Source organism: Ascaphus truei, chromosome 18 (genome assembly GCF_040206685.1).
Source record: "Ascaphus truei isolate aAscTru1 chromosome 18, aAscTru1.hap1, whole genome shotgun sequence".
Classification (NCBI taxonomy): Eukaryota; Metazoa; Chordata; class Amphibia; order Anura; family Ascaphidae; genus Ascaphus; species Ascaphus truei.
This window is the reverse complement of record NC_134500.1, coordinates 15,967,253-15,986,847: the sequence shown is the minus strand read 5'-3', so window position 1 is coordinate 15,986,847 and position 19,595 is coordinate 15,967,253. Positions and strand designations below refer to the sequence as shown.

Sequence of the window (19,595 nt, the reverse complement as noted above, 5' to 3'; positions counted from 1 at the left end):
AAAAAAACAAACAAAAAAAATCCCAACAACTCTGAATTGCATTTTTAATGTGTTAAAATGTAACAGGCATGTTTTTTTTCTATAGCAACCATTTAGAAAGTAACATCCCCTTCCTCTTCTGAAACAGGCTCTGGCACACCCCTTTTTGATCCCTGCCCTCTCTCTAGCAGTGCACCAATTGTAACTAGTGACTGCCTGGTCACATGATCTTCCCCACAGAACTTTGCATCTTTGGTCCTCTCCTGCTGCACTGACAGCCATTTAGTGAGCCCCTGAGCTGAATCTTCGCCGATTGAGCACAGGACAACGGATCGCTCTGCAACTGGGCTAATTACTGAACATTGTGTGGATTGTATTGATGCACATATTAAAGGGAATTTAAAAAAAATAAAAACGGCCGCTTGGACTGCTGCTTTAAAGGGGGAGGGGGGCAGCTCTTTGGACTCACGTTTTATGCTAATTTAATAAATGGGAAACCTTCAGAAAATGTGTTATTGAAAAGGTTCAAAAGTGTAAGTCATATTAGAAAAACATCAAAGAGAACAATAAATGAAAACACACAAAATTAAATAAATGACATATTTGTACAGGAGACTGTTTGGACCATGTAAGAATATCTGTTGGCGTATTAACTAAAGGCATTTGTCAGTAAGCTTCTTTTGCCCTTTATGCTCTTTTCAAGAAATGATGAAGTTATGGGCAGTGTTGCAAGCTTAGGAGAATACTTTCTCAAATATTGAGGATGCTCAGGCTGTGGACTAAGCGGTTGCGGTTGTTGTTTCAGGGGACCTCGAAAAACGTGGCGCCACACCCGTGCTCAGGTGTAGGCAGGTGTGACTCCCTATGTATATATGCAGAAGTGTGCATTGCTAAAAATTAAATAAAACATGTAGTAAAATGTGTAAAGGAAGGTTTACCTAAAAAGTTGTTCCTTTTTTCCCCTCAACTGGCAGGGTGGCAGGAATTAGAATTTAAAATGAGTCATATTTTGCTAATACTAGTTTGTATATACAATAGGGGAATTTAGCATTGGAAAAAAAAACCCCAGGCTAGGGTTTCATTGTTAGTGCTAAGCTAATTGTTCTCCATCTTCTTGAAATCTATCAAGAGAAGGAATTGAACTAACAACTGCATATGTTTTCTTTATGAAAAGAGCAACTTTGAAGAACTGGGGTAAAGTTTATTGCAAATGTGCTTTATAGGTTCATGCATTTCCAACGTTCTTTAAATAATGCCACTTAACATTTTGGTGACCATAAATAACCTTGATTTTATACAATCAATATTGCAAATATGTTTTTCTTTTTATATATTCAATACTTATACTGTACTTGCTATTTAATTTATTAAAACCAACGTTTAAATGGAAAATCTGTGGAAATGTATATAATCAACTTGACTGTTTTAGACCTTCATACGTGTAACTGATAAAACATAGGATTGTAAGCTCCACGGGGCAGGGACCGTGTCTGCGAAATGAACTCTGTAACGCGCTATGTAAAACTAGCAGCGCTATACAAGAACATGCTATTATTATTATTATTAATTATAAAATAAACACAATTAAATATATTGCTTTGGTGGCATTTTTTTTTTAAAGGAAATTGTTGATCTACCAAAAAAATACACCCCTAAATGCAGTCAACTTCTCTTTAAAACCTTAATACATGTTAACAAACTACTTGTACTGTGATATCTGTTTTTAATATCGTTGGGGGATTCATAAGGCAAATTGTGTGACAATAAGCAACTATGACTCTCCTCTGCAACAAACATTGTGTCACACCTTCTACTTAAACTACATCCCCCATAGTGCAATTCTCCCGACACAATCCTTTCACGCATGCGCAGTGATTGAGCGTTGTGCTCATCAACTGCCCAAACCAGATTGCTTCAACCTCACTGCACCCGATGCGCTTGGCGGCCATCTTTGATTTGGGCAAAAAAAATACATAGATTTTGCTCCTGCAACTTATGAAATGATCGAATCATACAAATACGACGACGAATACACCCCTCTAATTACTTTCTTGTAAACAAAAAACATGACTAAAATTGTTTTTGTAATAACACAGTGAAATATGTTGATGCCTGTGTAATTATGTTGTTTTTCTTGGTATTTATGCCATTTTTTGTTTTACTGTTTAACAGACTGTGCCCTCTTAGAGCACCCTGCTGTTTTGCCCCGAACAAAGATGGCCGCGGCATGCTTCAGGCCTCTATGGCAGCCCGAGCCCTTCTGCTTTTTGTTTTATACAGTCCACAGGAATGTCTCCCCCTGGAGGACCGGCGGGTTTGGGCAGCACCCTGACTGGGCATCACTCATCGAGGGGGGAATCAGGAGAGGGAGCCTAGGAGGGTAAGAACGATGCTGTAATGTGCTTTATATATATATGTGTGTGTTATGGATGATGGGGACAATGGGAATGCAAATGCTGCCAGTTAAATCCTCTCCAGAGGGGTCTCTGCTGTGACCTGTCCCCGCCCTGCCCATGCAGGAGCCCACCTGTTTCTGCAGGAGACCTGCTGGCCATGGTGCTGCAGGATTATTACAACGATCATGGGAATAAGAATCAGTGCATGTGTCTGTAGGCAGAAGCACCATCTGTGTCAGGAATACAATGCTGCAGTGAGGATCCTGGCACAGCCATTGATGCAGATAACGGGTTTGTATGGGATATCTCTATGCTTAGTGGAAGAATCGCATTGCAAGAGGGAAAACTGGGTGTGTTGTGTTTAGTGACCATCTTCATGCTGCCATACATGAGTACAGTAGGCTGTGTTGTCTGTTAATAGGAAGGATGCAAAATAAATGTGTGTGTTTTTTTAATGTATCGCCGGGTAAATATACTTATATAGGACAAAAAGGCTTGCTTGTTCAATCATTAAAATATACAGTGGGTAAACTGCCCAGTCTTAGCCCAACCTCAATAGATTACTAACAGCCTCTTTGCAACACATTGGTGTGCAAGGCATTGCAGAACTCCTCCTTATATCTCTATCTAAAGATAATAGGTATTATATATATATATATATATATATATATATATATATATATATATATATATATATATATATATATGCTATATGCTAACGTGGAGGTTTTTTGTCGCCTTTTTCACCCACCATAACTTAAAATGTATGATATATATATACACACACACACACACACACACACACACACACACACACACACACACACACACACACACACACACACACGTGACTATTGCAAGGAGGTGAGTTTTCATCTTTCCTTATGGTGGGTGGGAGAAGAAGTACTGGTACATTAGTGTAATTTAACTGCAGTGGTGATGCCAAGTGGGTCTTGGTGTTAGAGATCTGATGCAGAATCTCTGCTCCCAGCCCCATGGTGCAGTGTGTTATAGTTCTGCAGTGGGACAGCGATCTTTATGATACCCTCAATCATTTATCATTATTAGAGCACATTTCGTTTCCTCGTTGCTGCGTCTGTATGTAGGTGACGCGAGTCAGAGTTTAATTCAGGGGTTTCCCACAAATTCCCGGGGAAACCTCAGAAAGTAAAGGTTTGGGGGATAACCAAGTAAATCTATTTCTGTGTGTAACCTAATCGCATTATCGTGCTTTTCAATTTCTTGGCCATTCCTAAATCTGGTGTGTCTGGGATTTCCTCACTAGTGGGTTGAAAATCACTGTTTTACTGACTTGCGTGAAGACGATGAAGTTACAAAAATAAAATAAAAAATTATCCTGGTTATATACCGTAAGTTTTATTAAATAAAGGTCCTTTGAGTAAAACACTGGAGATAAGGAAAACAAAGTAGCAACTATAATGCTTGGGGAAAAAATGCAGCCATCTCTCACGTATGAAACTGTACATAACACCGCGCCCCTCCCTATAGAAGTTTGCTGCTGGTAAAAAGATCGGCCTTACATATAGAAAAACAAAAAGAACGATTCGAGCTCTCCTACCAATTAGGCTAAAATAAAATAATAATCTCATGAAAAAAGGTTATTTTGTTAAACCCTTTGGCCAAAGCATTTATAAGCCTGCATGCCACAACAAGGCATTACTGTATGCAGGTACCTCCACTGAATATATGTAATAATTGTCCCATGGACTGGTGAAAAAATGTGTGAAAGCCCTGAAGGGGTTAAATAAAGCATAAGCTTATGTGAGTAGTGCAATTAAAATCTGGCCAAAGCCAGTTTCATAGTTACCTTACTCTAGAAGTAAACGGTGGGTGCACACCGGTGGGTCTCTCACGTATATCATATTATAAACACTAAACCTGTTCATTCATTGTGTTATACTCTAATGAATTATTGTCTTATTAGGGCGTGTGCTAATAAAGTAATTTACTTTCTAAAACGTATATACAGTATTCATTACTTTCATAAAACGTATATATATTTTTTCCGCCTACGTTTTTTTATTGTATTAGCTGTATTGATTACTTATCTGTTCCTGTAACTGCATTTTAATTTCTTCAGGTAGGCTGTTTCCTTCAGTAATTGTATATAATAAATTTGATGGAGGTTTTCTTACTTTGTTAGCATCATTTATGGTAGTTGGTGTCGGAAAGCAAACCCTCGTTCTGTGTCTAGCAGGCGGCCGACCCTACCTCCCAGGTTCCCAGATGAGAGGCGTTGTACGAAAAATGCAGCGTATAGTCCCAAAAAGCGTTATACTCTGTCCAATAAATACAGTTGATAACAAAAGCACAGACAGTAACACTGGAGGACTCAGTCCTCAGGCAGTTTAAGAGGAACACACAGTTCAGTGAAACCCCCCCTCCCCCCTCCCACACCCTTTTATACATGATAACAAAGAAGTTTTAGAACGCGTCCCCTTTTTTGACCAATTAATATCTTATGCCATTATTGTCATTATGCCCTATAATCATTATGCCCTGATGTTTTTCCCTTTACTATGGAACGTTTTTTATTTGCAACTTGCTGTATCATTGTGGTGGCTTATTTATAAAACATTTGTCCTGCCTGGCGTCTTAGCTGTATTTTACTTTTTGATGTTTGCGTGAAGCCGAGTAAAAGACCTTTAAAGAAATACAAGCAGTACTAATAATCTGTTTCCGGCTTAACTGTTTATGTGCTGATTTGTTTCACTACCTTATTATACTACAGTATATAGGTAATATTGACTTATCACTTATGTTAGTGTTACATATATGGTTACCTATATGTTAGTATCTCATATGTTAGTATTCTTATCTTAGGCCTATAGCATGTATATTGTTATGGCTAAATTGAGATGATTATACTTGTAATTAATACTGTTAGTCTGTTTCATATTAGTATATGTTAATTCTTCATTCCTGTTCTCCAAGACTTTCACACTCAGTTCCCTGACCCAACCTCGAAACGTGCATGAGATATATAACAGTAACAAATAACGAAATTAGAATGATACGTTTGATACAGATGCTAAAATATAGTGTATTCCACAGCTGTTTGAGTAACATTATGCCAGTACTTAAGTGTTGGAAAACCCAAGCCATTACTCTTACTACGAACATCTCTTGTTGAAAGCAGTCAGAATTGTAATATGTGGTACTTAGGTTGAAGGGGATGTAAAATGCACAACTGATGCTCACTAATGCTTCCTATTCTGGAAAAATCAATACTTACATGGCATATAGTGTCCATACAAGAAACCAAGGCTGAGTTGGCTGTTTGATTCCCCAATGAGTTCCACGTAAAGAAGCAATTCTTTTTTTTCTAGTGCGTTTCTGCGTGTTCACCAGCATGTTGTCCAAACAAGATGATAAGAGCGGCAGTTGGTTTTTGATCCATGCGTTCATCTTTAACCCTTTGGATGCACACGTGAACAGAACGTTCTGTTGTGTAATGTATACCGAGGCTTCTAGCACTGAAGGGGTTTGATTAAAATCAATGACAACTTCCCCCCCCACCCCCCCATATAATATATATTTTTAAACTCCTTGGCAAAGCAATATGTTGATATATTAAGTAAAATGCAGAAAGTGTTCAAGTAAAGTAATGACCATAGTCGTTTTAGAAAAATTCCCAAGATTTTGTAAAATAAATAAATAAATAAATAAGAGAGACGCAGAATAGTTGATTTTTTGGTGTTATTATCCAGAAGGGCCGGTAAAGGTACAGCGTTTCTGGTCTCTCTCGCACAGCGTGGGGTAACAGCGCTGGAATGTTCTTTATAACAAGATTATTACTGGTAATTTTGGTTAGGAACAAGGTTATTGGGTCAGTGATAAACGGCTGGCAGCAACCACTAATTTGCTTGATGCTGGTATGTGCATGAGCGCAGCAGGGGCAGTGGATACAGGCACCTGCAGTATGGGATGGTGGCTTAATAACAGGCCTTTGTTCTCAACTAGAATTGTGTGTCATTTGTTATAATGATTTCATTTTTTTCCCTTTGTAAAGTGCTCTGGAGTCTCGACTGAGCTATGGAGCGCTTAATGAATATAGCAAATAGATAATTGATGGCTAGTGATGAGCGACACAGGTAAGATGAGTGCACCGATAAGTGTTTTGATCGTCCGTTGAATTTATTCAAAGTGTTGAGGAGTCTATTAAATGGTCCTGTTGCAGGTGGATTTCTGTGATTTCATAGTGTAATAGAGATTGCGGGATGTGTAAAGGTAAACATTGAATTTTTTATGGTACAGAAAATAAATCACTGTTTAGATGAGAATACGGCGCAACGCCTGAACTTCTGATGTGGGTTCCAGTGACGAATATATGTTGTAGTTCTTGTATTGTTTTATGCTTGTAGTGTTCGGCTTTCTCATCCTTGTTACTGCTTAAAAAAATGCCATGCATAGGTTAATTTGTAGATCGGAAATTAATATATGATGTCTGTTTGGGAATAGTTTCCCCAGAACAGAAACCTAAAGCCAAAGTCTGTTCTCTGTTTTTAACCTGCATTTGCTGAAGCTTATTATTGTAACTGCATCTAGAACAAGGGTGCTCAACTTCAGTCCTCAAGCCCCCCCCAACAGGTCAAGTTTTCAGGATATCCCAGCTTCAGCACAGGTCGAAGATTGAGCCTCTGGTTGAGCCACTTGTGGTGAAGTTGGGACTGATTGAGCCACCTGTGCTGAAGCAGGGAAAGCCTGAAAACCTGACCTGTTGGGGGGGGGGGGGGGGAGAGCGGTTGAGGACTGGAGTTGAGCACCCCTGCTCTAGAAGAATAAATAGTTTGGAACTGCAAGAAGTCTGTGTCAGACAAATTCATTGGGAGCTATGTATAATATAAGCTGTATTTTCACACCCCTGGAACATTTATTTTCATCTATTTCAGGGGTTCTTAATATGTTTTTTGAGCAGGGGAACCCCTGAAGAAATTTTAAAATCTCAGGGCCCCCCTGCTCTTCAGACCTCACTCCTCCCCTCCTTGCTTACACGTCACACACTCATCCTCCTTTTCACAAGCACTCTTTGTACACACTACACATTCACCCTCACACATCGTACTCACCCTTTTACTCAACACACACCCCACATTAATCCCTCTTCTGACACAGCACTCACCCGCTTTCCTAATCATAAACACCCCGTTAAACCCGCCACCCTTCTCTTACTTACACCACACATCTTCCCTCATCCCACAAAAAGCACCAGCCTCTCTGCCACTCCCCACACAAAGCCCTCGCTCAGTCCCTCTTTCCTGCCACCTTCCCACACACCTCAAACATGTCAGCTGCTCAGCGGGCTTGTCCTTTGCTGTCTGGAGATGGAGACGCTCTTCTCTCCTCTGTGCCGGGCTGAGAGAGGAGAGGCGGATCGCAGCCTCTACATCTCCAGGCAGCACGAGAGGTGCCCGCTGCATTATTCCCCAGGGGCCGTGGCACTCCTGGCAGAGGGGCGCGGCACCCCAGTACCCTGGTTGAGAAACTCTGGTCAATAGTATCTGTGCGATGAAGTCACTGACCTCTGAAGTAGGTTTTACACCAGGTTTTAGTTTTCTGTGATATCGGGTGAGACATTTCGCCTACTGTGCATCACATAGTACAGCACAAATGATTAAATATGTGGGATAAAGAGCATGCATAATTCTGCGTACACTTGTACTGATATCTTAAAAATAAAATATTAGTATTGATTAATTTGTTTAGTTGCAGTAATAACAACATTGGGACTAGATGGTACTGGTACATCTTTTTTCCCCTTTATATGTGTATGTAGACACACGGTTTGCTTGATCTTTTCCTAGTAGTCCTTTCATCTGTATTATGTGGCTATACAGGAAGTCCTCGGTTACCCAACGTAATCCGTTCTGGAAGTAGCGCTGGATGGTGGAACCGTTGTAAAGTGAGTCCCATGTTAATCAGTGGCGGTGAGCGTCGGATAACGCATTCAGGGATTGAAAAACGGCCCATAGGGTTGCATTGTAAAGCGTTGGATACGCCATTCGTTGTGAAGTGAAACGTTGGATAACGAGGACTACCTGTATTTTAAAACATGGTCATGTGTGGATCCATATTTGAACTGCAGCAGTGTGTACATGGATTAGCGTGGGTCAGAGAAGGTTGTCATAAATCTGATAATCCATGCCTGTCAGTAAAGAGAGAGAGAGCAGGATGCATTAACGGAATATCATAACTTAGTAACGTGTGCTGCTTTACAACTTGCACAAAGAGAAGCTGTATTAATAGTATTTGCTGTTGTCTATAACAATGGCGATAAAGTTGAGATAGGACAGCAGTGTCTCCGATCAGAAACTCTTACTTGGCCAACTGTGGTTAAGCGTTAGTGTATGTGGCTTCATTTAGGTCAGGGGTGGCCAACTCCAGTCCTCAAGGGCCACTGTAAAAAGGTGAGGCTGACACGGAGGTGTGTTCAAAGAGTAGACATCGTTTATTATGAGCGCAGGATCAATATGAATAAAATAGCCCGCTCTGTCCCTTGCGTGTAGGACAAAGCAATCAAGAGTTCTCTTCTCTGATCAAGACAAAGGAATCTTATTCAGGGCTTATACCTTAGAAAAGCTCACACTAAGCATTCTTACTCCTAAGGAGGAATGGCTCAGTGAGTAAAGACACTGACTGGCACTGAGTTTGAAGCAGGGGAACCTGATTCAATTCCCAGTGTCGGCTCCTTGCGACCTTGGGCAAGTCACTTTATTGCCTTGTTCCTTAGGCACCAAAAACATAGATTGTAAGCTCCACGGGGCAGGGACTGTCTCTGTAAAACTAGCAGCGCTATACAAGAACAAACAATTATTATTACTACTTGCATGCTCCAAGCACCTCCCTTGGAGGTTGGTGGCCCTTGAGGACTGGAGTTGGCCATTCCTGATTTAGCTTGACACTGAATGAGACTCTTCAAAGTGGAATGTAAACTGGAATTGACCTTCAAGATGTTCAATGCCCTTGCTGTCTTGTTCTAACCATTTTATAGGAGGTTTTCACTATAGTCTACTGCCAGTAGCCAGACAGATCAAGGTTTGCTACATTCCCTTTATTTATCCCAGGTCTATTTATAATTTCTCAGTACAGTTGTTGCTTTAGTGTGTGCTTTACAAATATTTGAACATGAAAGATTGTATGATGTGGGGTGAGATGCTCAACTCCTAACCTAGCATGTGATGTACAAGAATTGTTTTGAGCTCTACCAACAAAAATAGAACGGTCTCTTTTACCATAGGCGGTGTACACAAAGGGCTGACTTGAATAAACATCTGACCTTGAACAGACCCAGTGGGAACAGTCTCATGTATAACACGTGTACTGTTCATTCCAGACTTTATACCGCATCAGAGATACGAGGGTCATATCTTTAACACATGATATAGCTAGAATCACCATCAAACACCTACTGTACATAGATTTCACACACAGGCCCAGATACACTGAACTCCGTTAAATCAGGCTAAATAACGTAACAATACCTAAAACGGTGACACACATTATTCTCCCTGAGTTTAACACATGTCTACAAAGCGAATTACCGGTATATGCAATGGCCGTTGTATATCTCATTAGCAAAGGGCTTAATGCCACATTATTGTAGCACAGTGTTGTGTTAGCTTCCAACAATGTACCGTTCACTGTGCTGGCTGCCTGTAAAATGGCAAATTTATTTCAAGGTTGGCTTGTTGACATTAAAAGCCCTACATGACCAGGGTTCCAGCTATCTGAGAGAGCTTCTATTTCCCTACACTGCCATTCGCTCACTTCCACCTGCTGATTCCTTGAGTTCCTTTGGCGCCTGTGCTTTTACCTGCGCTGCTCCCACTCTCTGGAACAGTCTGCCTCGTACAGTTCGAGAGGCCCCTTCTCTGGGAATCTATAAAAACAGGCTCAACACCTACCCGGTTACCCAGGCATTTAATTAATAAACCACAATCTGTCCGGCATTTAATAGCTACTGTACATTACCGGATCATGCTGTTTTATATCTTTCCTTGTGTTTGGTCTCTTCTGTAACCTTAAATCTTTTCTTCTTTTACCCTTTTTGTGACTGTGAAGTGCTTTGAGTCTTATTGGGAGAAAAACGTGATATAAATAAAGTTATTAATATTATTAAGACGTGTATGTCTTAGCTTTACCCCATCCAAACCCTGAAATAGGTGTTCAAAGTTTTAAAAAAAAAGAGCTGAAAACAGAGGGAAATAATGCTGGAAATAATATGGTTATTTCGGTTACAGCATACCTCACTGTTACCCCGATATAGACCCTATAAAATCCTGGTTTCAGGGTTCCGATGTGAGTAACGCCAAGTTTAGGTATGACCTAAATAATGTAATATTAAGTCCCTGCGTTCACCTTAACAGTAGAGATGAGAATGGAGCACAACCCCATAGGAAAAAATAATCACTAGGTGACCCCAATAAAAAGAATATTTAATGACGTCTCATGGACAAGAAGATAAAAAACGCACCACCTACGTGTTTTACACTAAAAGGCGCTTTAGGACTGATGGCTTATGCAAAGAAAAAAAGGTACAGGCTTCGTGCACTCCTTAGGCCGCGATTATAGTGTGTGCGGCGCAAACAACTTACAGGACCTCTATCGGGCCGGCCATAGTGCGCACGACTGAATAAGGTTTAAAATACCCCAAGATGGGGTGGCGATGTAGTAGCGCATTGGTATATATCATATGTATATCTCAGCGTGTATCTTGAGTCAAAGGAATATATGTGTATCCCCAGTGAGATCTACTCATGTAACCTGGTGAGATAAGGGTAGGCGGTATTAATATATGGTGTTAGGAATCCAATTGGTTATAGCAATTGTAAATAGTAATTCCTTAGAAATAAGTATAGCCTCAGCCACCTGGGTTCAGAAACCACCAAGTGCCGACCATATTGGCCTCAGTGCATGCCTCTCTGAGGACTTCTTTTCCCTCTTAACGTGGACCCCTATAAGCTTATGCCTGCTGTATTACACAGCCTTTCAGCACAGCCTGGGTTAAATCATTTTTAAGACCACTATGGGGATACGTATTAGGCCTCGGGCATGGTCAGCGCTTAGGTGGTGACCCGTGCTGAGGCGCGCTTACGCTCGTCAGTGAGCCCCTGCAGCCGCAATGAGAGCGGCTTTAGCAGGGGCTCGCGCACACTTCCGCAGGCGTGCGGAAGCGTAGCCAACAATTCAGTTTTAGTTTTGGCGCTCACGGGATCGCATGGCCGGTCACGTGAGAGGTTCGCCCAGTGAGGTCAAACCAGCTTCGTGACGTCACTAGCCCGCCCCCCGACACGCCCCCGGACGGTGCGCGTACTAAGGCCAGGGAAAGCACCCGCTTTCCCTCAGCCTCAGCGCGCCTCCGCACGGCTGCAGTCACTATGGACTCAGCCTTACGATGATGCAATTTACTTCTAGTCACGAAGCAAACACTTGCTCTTATGTACGTTTTCACTGCCATCAAATGTACAAATCTGTTGGATACAGACGTCAAGGCAGCTCAGGCCTGGCATTGACCGAGAACAAGGCAAACAGTGATAGTAACAGATGCAAATGTTGATGCGTCCCATTAGAAAACTGTGTGTGCAAAGCTCCCCCAACTGCTCCTACCGTCTCTCCCTAAATTACACACTTCCCAGTGGAACAAATTTGACCCAAAGTACGTCATACAGTATTGCAAATGGTCACATCAAGAAAATGACTGACTTGGCACCAACTCAGTATCATATTTCCAATTTGTTAGCTATCCCCATAATCTTGTCATAATACAATACAAGAACCTCAGGCGTTTCCTGCACAAGTAAGCGGGTCTCTTGGTACAGTTTCCTTTGTTTTTTTTTACACAAATGGTTCCTCCGTTCTTTGCACGATTACCATCAGTCATGTGAAGCATTTCCATCCTGACCCTGGGGTTTTATAGAAACGTACATCTAAAATGAATCATCAGTGTTTCATAAACCGCTTTTCTCGTTAGGTCCATAATCAATAGAAGATTCTAGGAAGGTCTCTTTTTAGTAGTTGGAACAAGTAGAAAAATAAGGCAGTGCACTGCCCAAAGTAACAGAAGGAGGCTCACGGTTTTAAGCAACAAAAAATAGATTTATTACATAAAATGTGGACAAAAGGGTCCCCCCTAGGCCACAGCAGGGGTCCACCAACTAGTTTCAGGCAAAAATGCCCTTTATCACCTGGGAGATTGCACTATGCCTATGAAGATTCTGAGATTGGATATTCCAGGAGAGACTGAGTGAGTTCACTTTGTGGGTCGCTGTACCCCTTTTTTCTCTGATATATGGGACGTTGGTCTGTACTATTTATTTATGGTGCCGCTGGCATTAGGTACTAGTCCCCTAACCCTATTAGGGCTTCGTTATGCTTTATGCTTACATTGAAGGCGTTTATCCTAAACCTCAGTTTATTATGCCAAACAGGACTTGTTTTTTCTGATGCAATGGCTTTCTACACACTCTTTTTAGTAGTTGGGCTGAAGACCTGAGATCTTGGATCATTGCTGGTCTGCTCACTAGGGATCAGTTTCATAGAATAATGTAACCCCTTGAGTGTCAGAGGGACTGGGTCTCTCCAGCACTTAGGCCACGCTTATAGTCCCGGCGATGCAACATTGCGTCAAAACAAATGTATTGAATCCGTCGCGTGCGCTTATAGTAGGAGCGACACAATGGCGCGACTTAAATTTGATTTTTTCAGCGACGTCAGCGTCGCCGTAGCAAGAACTATAAGCGCGGCCTTAAGGGGTTATGATGTATATAGGCAGTCCCACATACTGAGCTTATTATTCATAAAACAGGGCGTTACTGAGTTGGTGGGGTATAATGTTTTGTATCTACACTTAATAAAAAAGTGTTGTGGAACGAGGCAAACTGATTCAAATAGGGTTGGATAGAGAATGGCAATTATAACCAATGAAAGCCAGGCATTGTTTCATACGAAGTCAGCCAAACAGAAGAGACCTTTCTTCTTGCTTCTTGACATCACCACCAGTTGCATAGTATTGGCACAACTGCTGTATTAATATAATGTAGGTTCTAGGCGTTAAGAAAATGTACACCCTTGGAGTGTTGAGCGCACCCACTTTCTTATCCAGGAAATACACGGCATTAACGACTTTGTGATCTCCATTTGTATTTTAAGATTAAAGCTCATTTGACCATTTATTTTGTTTTACCAACGTTTAACAGAACAGAAAAGAACCGTGTCCATTTAGAGTTGTGTAATGACCCTGTATAGAGCCACTTTTGGGGTTTCAGGAAAACGTCTGCATTAAATGCGATGAGCTATTGTTGTGTCGCTATTCAGCCGGAGCAAGCTTAACTGCTTGTTGAAATGGTACATTCACCATGGATACGATAAAGGCAAAAGGACTTGAACAAATGATGTTCTATTCCAAAAATAGAGTTTTATTTGGAAAGTTGATGTATTTTAAGACACGCTCGATTTACGTATTGTGTGTCTCATTTCTTGATTAACTGTTAGTGAGCTAAACATTTTGGATGCAACTTTCATAACTTTTTCATAATAATGGATTGTAAAGAGTTAAAGGCAATACTTTTATTTAATCTTTACTGCTGATAAATGGAATTTAAAGTGAACAGTATTTTAACTAATCAACAATAATGTAGTACTGTATATACCATGTATGATATTGTTAATCAAAACAATAATGATAACAATAATATTTGTAGATGTAACTATTATACAGTATTATTTTTTGCAGCCAGGGATTCTGGGTAATGAAATGCAAATGAGAACACACAGTGTCACCTTTTGCTTCTTTTCCATTTGACATTTACATTTTAACATTCAAATGATTAGGATATCCATTTTAACATGGATATCCATCTTAAATGTAAGTGTAAAATGCAGTTTTCTGTTATTTTAACCCATTCAGTGCCGGGAGGGTCGTGCCATCGCTGTTACCACGGACCCTCCGGCACGTCCGCACCATGTGACTGATCTTCGGAGAGATCATGTGATGCTTGTTTCAGTTCCGGCTGTCGGGCTGAATGTGACTGCAATGATGTGCCGATCCTTCACAGCCCAGAATGCACCATCTTTATTAGCTACTGTAGTTCCAAATAAGTTGGCAATAAAAAAAGGTCATGATAATAATCATTCATTTAGGATTCAATCGACTATCCTTTCCACTCCAGTAGGCAACAGTAGTGTCCCAAGGCTGCTTGTGCAATGGATCCGAAAGGTTTGAAATAATTGAATTGTAGCTACTACCTATATCACAGTCTGACTGTCTGTTTGAGGCTGCGGCCTGGTCGGGAGAAGGCGCGGAGGCGTGCAACAGTGCGAGGTGCGCGAGGAATCAGTTACATTTGATTCCAAGGCGGCCAGGTCACGTGAGCGCTTCGCCCAAATGAGGACGAACCAGATGTCACGGCCACACCCTCCGACACGCCTCCCTGTTGCGTCTACCCTGGCCACAGATCGCTGGAGCTAAAAAGCGGGTGACGTCACGCGCACGGACGCGAGCACTCGGTCACCATGGACCCAGCCTTAGACTAAGGGCTTACTCAATGTCAGCGGAAGAGGCCTGTCTGGTAGTTTCAGGTCAAAATTCCCACTTCTGTTCAATCATAAACTCTGTATCACATACAAAATGCTTCTCCTCCCTTTTAAGGCTATACACTCTTCTGCCCCTCCTTACATCTCAGCCCTAATTTCTTGCTATACACCTGCCCGACTCTTGTGTTCTGCTCAAAAATGTCTTCTGTCTACCCCCTTTTGTATCTATCGTCCTCTCCCAGCTAAAACCTTTCTCACTGACTGCCCCACACCTCTGGAATGCCCTTCCCCTCAATACCTGACTAGCACCCTCTCTGTCCACCTTTAAGACTTATCTAAAAACACACCTCTTTAACGAAGCATTTGGGTAGCTCCTCTGGCTCATACTATACATCTCAGATACACTGACCTTGGGCAATGCAGACGCACTTACCAGAACACCCTCCTACTGTCTCTAAGTTCTCCCAACTTACCACTTAGATTGTAAGCTCTTCAGGGCAGGGACTCCTTTTCCTACGGTTTTATATATGAAGCGCTTATTCCCATTATGTGTTATATTATTATGTCAATAATGTAATAATGTATTACTGCTGTGAAGCGCTATGTACCTGGATGGCACTATATAAATAAAGATCTACATATATACTTACATATTACATTTAATAATAACAACATCTATTTTGCTTCGTCTTTTTACTACACTATATTTGACTCAGTTCTTTGTATTTGAGTGGTTAACGCATTTTTGTCATTAGCAGGAGCGCCCGTAGGAAAACATTTGAGATTCCTGAAGCATGTCTCTGCCATTCCGAAAGGATTTTGACAAGTACAAGAACATAAACGAGGATGAGATTCTTAGCAAACTATCTGAAGATGACCTAAAACAGCTGGAGAATGTCCTCGAGGAACTCGATCCCGAGGCAAGTACAATGAGAAGGAAAGGGTCCCATTGTCATTTGGTTTGAGATATCAGCCAATTAATTTGTATGCAACTTGTAATGGAAGGAGGGACCATACCTTAAGTGAGACCTTAAAGCGGCCATCCTGCTTTTCTTTTTTAGAGCTACAGTATAGGATTAAAGCAGAGGGTTTCCGGAGCTGAGCCACTTTAATTTCAGCTCCGGGGACCCCCTGGTTCCAGAGATACTTACCTCCATAGGGGTGCCGGTAGCAGCTCTGGCTGGGCTGTGTGGGACAATCGAAATGGCAACTTTAAAGCTCCCATTTCATGCGGGCCAATAGGAAGCTGTGATGACATCCCTTGCGGCTTCCTATTGGACCGTGGGACCGGGACATTTGAACCAGCGGAGCTGCTACCGGCACCCCCTTCGGAAGTATGTCTATCGGGAAGCAGGGGGTCCCTGGAGCTCAAATGAATGGGGTTCAGCTCCGGAATCCCACTGCTTCAATCCTATGTTAAAAAATACCCGAAATTCGCCAAAAATTGGATTTCTATTGATAACTTCACCAGCAAGTACTCGGGAGCCGAGGGGGTCCCCAGGGCTAAAAATAGCAGGGTTCAACTCTGGAGGACCCCCTGTTTTAATCCTGTTAGGTTAGCTAGGGTGGATTTGGTTCTTCAACCCTTTCAGTGCCGGATGGTCGTGCCACCTCCGTGGCCACAGACTCACCGACCCTCCCGGATCAGGTGACCACCCGTTGGCCTGTTTTGCAATGGATTTAGTGTTATATTAATCTTAAATGACATAATAAAAAGTCAGCAAAAATAAGCTATGTGAGCGCACGCCTTTTTTGGGACGCTAGTGCTCTAATAAAGGTAAGATATCTGTTAATAACACAAAGTCACATACATGTATACATATCCTATTCAGATATTGAAAAGAGCAACACTCCCATAACTCTTTGAGCGCCGGAGGAGCCGCGGGGGGCCTGGGCGCTGCGCCCCCCTCAGTCCAGTGATCGCTCCGTCTCTGAGGTTGGAACTGATGGGGAGGAGTCATCCCCCTTCCATCAGCCATCACTGCACATCACGTCCTGATTTCCGGAAGAGCGCAGGACGCAATCTCCCCTGAGAAAACAAGCCTTTTGGGGGGACAGAGCTACTATGTCACGGGGCACTCCGGGTGACAGAACCCATGAAGTAGCAGCTAGGTCCCAGGGCACTCAAAGGGTTAAAACAGCAGTCCGCGCTGATGGCCATTTTTTTTTTGCATTCTATTTTTTACTTAAGAGATCTGTTCTTGTCATTTCCGACACTGTTTTTATTTTTTAAATCCGACGCTCCGTCCAGGAGTTATAAACGTTTGACATATTAAGTGTCCAGGATGTTGGAATGGCGCTCTGCCCAGAGATCTAGGACTTTGTCACGGCCGGTTTGCCAAGTCACCGCCGGTGTTTAGCCGCCACTCACATCTTGCCACCGCCAAGGTAAGGCCCTAACCTTGCCCCTTACCCTAAAACCACCTAATTTAACCCCTAATATTAACGCTACCCCCTACCCTAAAAACATAAGCCTTTACCCTAAACTAGTGCCGCATTTAAGCCGCATTTGGCTGGGCACTTGCCCGGGGCGCCAACTGAAAAGAACCCGTCGCCATCTTTAAATGTCCGAGTCCTGCGCAGCCTCATCAATGTCGAATGATATGTAAAGATGGCGCCGGAGTGGTGGGCGCATGCGGCACTCGGAGTTGCCGCGGCAGCAAGGGACATTGACAAGGTTGCTCGGCCCCGCGGGACATTAATGGAGTGGCGGCACGGGACAGGGTGCACGCAGGGCCTGTCCCGCGCCGCCACTCCATCAATGTCCCACGTGGCTGATCGCCCTCGCCAATCCCAATGTCCCTGGCTTCTGCTGCTGCCACCGCCGCACCGAGTCCCGCACGGGCTGCTCCAACACGCCATCTTCAAATGTCCATCGACATTGACGGGCCTGCGCAGGACTCAGACATTTAAAGATGGCGCCTGGCTTGCTTGGCTTGGAACGCTCGCGCGGCGAAAAGGCAAGAATGTCGCACTTACCTTTTAGCCGCCTTCTCTTTCACGTGGCAATGCGTTTCCATGACAACGGGACTCCATGTGGCATTATGTTGTCATGGCTGCGCATCGCCTTGTGACAGTGTGGCATTATTTGACTCTGCAGGCGGAGAGACGACAACATTTTAGCCTGCCTGGTGCGCGGTAGTGTCTCGGTTCAGTACTGCCCTAAACCCCTTACTCTAAACCCCATACTCTAATTCCCTAGCCTAAAAACCTTAACCCCTTACCCTAAAAACCTAACTCCTTACCGTAATCCCCTACCCTTAACTTAAAATCCCTATCCTTAACCTCCTACCCTAACCGCTAAAACCCCTTAAGTTAACTTACCTTATTAGCAAAACGGCCGGCGACTCGGTGTCCAGCGGCGGAATGGCTGCGGTGAAGGGTCCCTCGGCGGCCAAACCCCCGGCAGTAACTTGGTCGCGGCAAGATGGCTGTGATCAAATGTCCGATTCTACGTCCCAGAGCTCTAACCCTATACAAGTTATAGGCTTCTGAGGGGGGAATGCTGCTTGACCTGCTCAAAAACCCCACTCCTTTAATCTCCCACTGACTCATGCGGAGCACATTTGTGGCAAAACACATTGATACATTGACACAAACAAGCACCACATTCTAGTGTCAGCACACACACTGCGCACACACTGCACACACACAGCACACACTCACAGCTCTACACACTCAGCACCAGCACACACAGCACACTGCAATCACAGAGACCCCCCTCCCCCCCCCTACACCCCTACTTCTGGTGTCATGGCTGCTGGGGGCATCGTGGAGCTGCTGGCGGGATCGGTGTGGAACTTGGGGGGGGGGGGAGGAAATCGGTGCGGGGCTGGGGGGATAGATGCGTGGCTGGGGGGGGGATCGGTGTGGAGCGGCTGGCGGGGATCAGTGCGCAGCTGCTGGGGGGGGGGATTGGTGCAGAGCTGCTGGGGCTGATACGGTGGCTGCCGACGCCTCACTCCACCTAACTCCACCTCCACCTCCTCCCCCCTCCTCCCGATCGGGCACGCGGAGGACATTTTTTTTTTAAATTAGCGTGACCCCAGTTATAGCGTGGTTGGATCGGGCGGCCCCCCGAGGACCGCGCTATAACGGGGTTGAGCTGTATATATAAAATCACAAAACCCGCTTGTGACCCTTGCATGTCTTCCAAAGAGTTAAAGACACAATACTACTTTGCACTAATTTAAAAAAAAAAAACAACCATGTTACAGGCCCTTAATTCCATGACTTTCTCCCTTTTTATCTCGTCTTGGCTGGGTTATTCTTCTCTGCCGCACTCTGGCAGCTGCTAGTCTTACAGGAGCCAATAACAATATTGAAAAAAAACTATTTACGGACTACAGAGTTCCCCAAACTGGGAGAAAAGAGGCTGCCCCCCACTCCCCCGCCCCCCCCCCATACCTTGAAATAAAACACTTGTTTTTTTTCTTCTAAGAAGAAAATGTGCGGAAATTTCCATTCCGTCAGGGCAATGAGTTACATCAGCTTTCCCTGATGAGCCTTTACCAAAAATAGTAAGTGACAAGGTTTCTGGGACTGCTTTAGTATCACAATCTGGTGACTCTTTACGCCACTGTCATCCGAGTGGGAAAACGTTGCGATTTGAGGAGGTGCTACATCTTTAACCCTTTAGTGACCGGAGAAGGGATGTGCGAGCTTTGA

At 43.3% G+C, this 19,595-nt stretch overlaps 1 protein-coding gene across 6 annotated transcripts in view; it reads left to right on the top strand.

Annotated features, from left to right (window-relative positions):
• Nucleotides 1-2,252: 2,252 nt before the first annotated feature.
• Nucleotides 2,253-19,595, top strand: part of LOC142468959 (tropomodulin-2-like) — a 44,418-nt gene continuing 27,075 nt past the window's right edge. The window contains exons 1-3 of one of the 6 annotated variants that reach the window (XM_075575687.1): nucleotides 2,253-2,359; nucleotides 6,409-6,490; nucleotides 15,686-15,847. In XM_075575687.1, the coding sequence (XP_075431802.1) occupies nucleotides 15,722-15,847 (126 nt within the window). In that variant the 5' untranslated portion in view covers nucleotides 2,253-2,359; nucleotides 6,409-6,490; nucleotides 15,686-15,721. Of the gene's footprint in view, nucleotides 2,360-2,493; nucleotides 2,667-6,408; nucleotides 6,491-15,682; nucleotides 15,848-19,595 lie in introns of those variants that run through there. The other 5 variants (XM_075575688.1, XM_075575689.1, XM_075575690.1 and 2 more) reach the window with 5 other exon arrangements.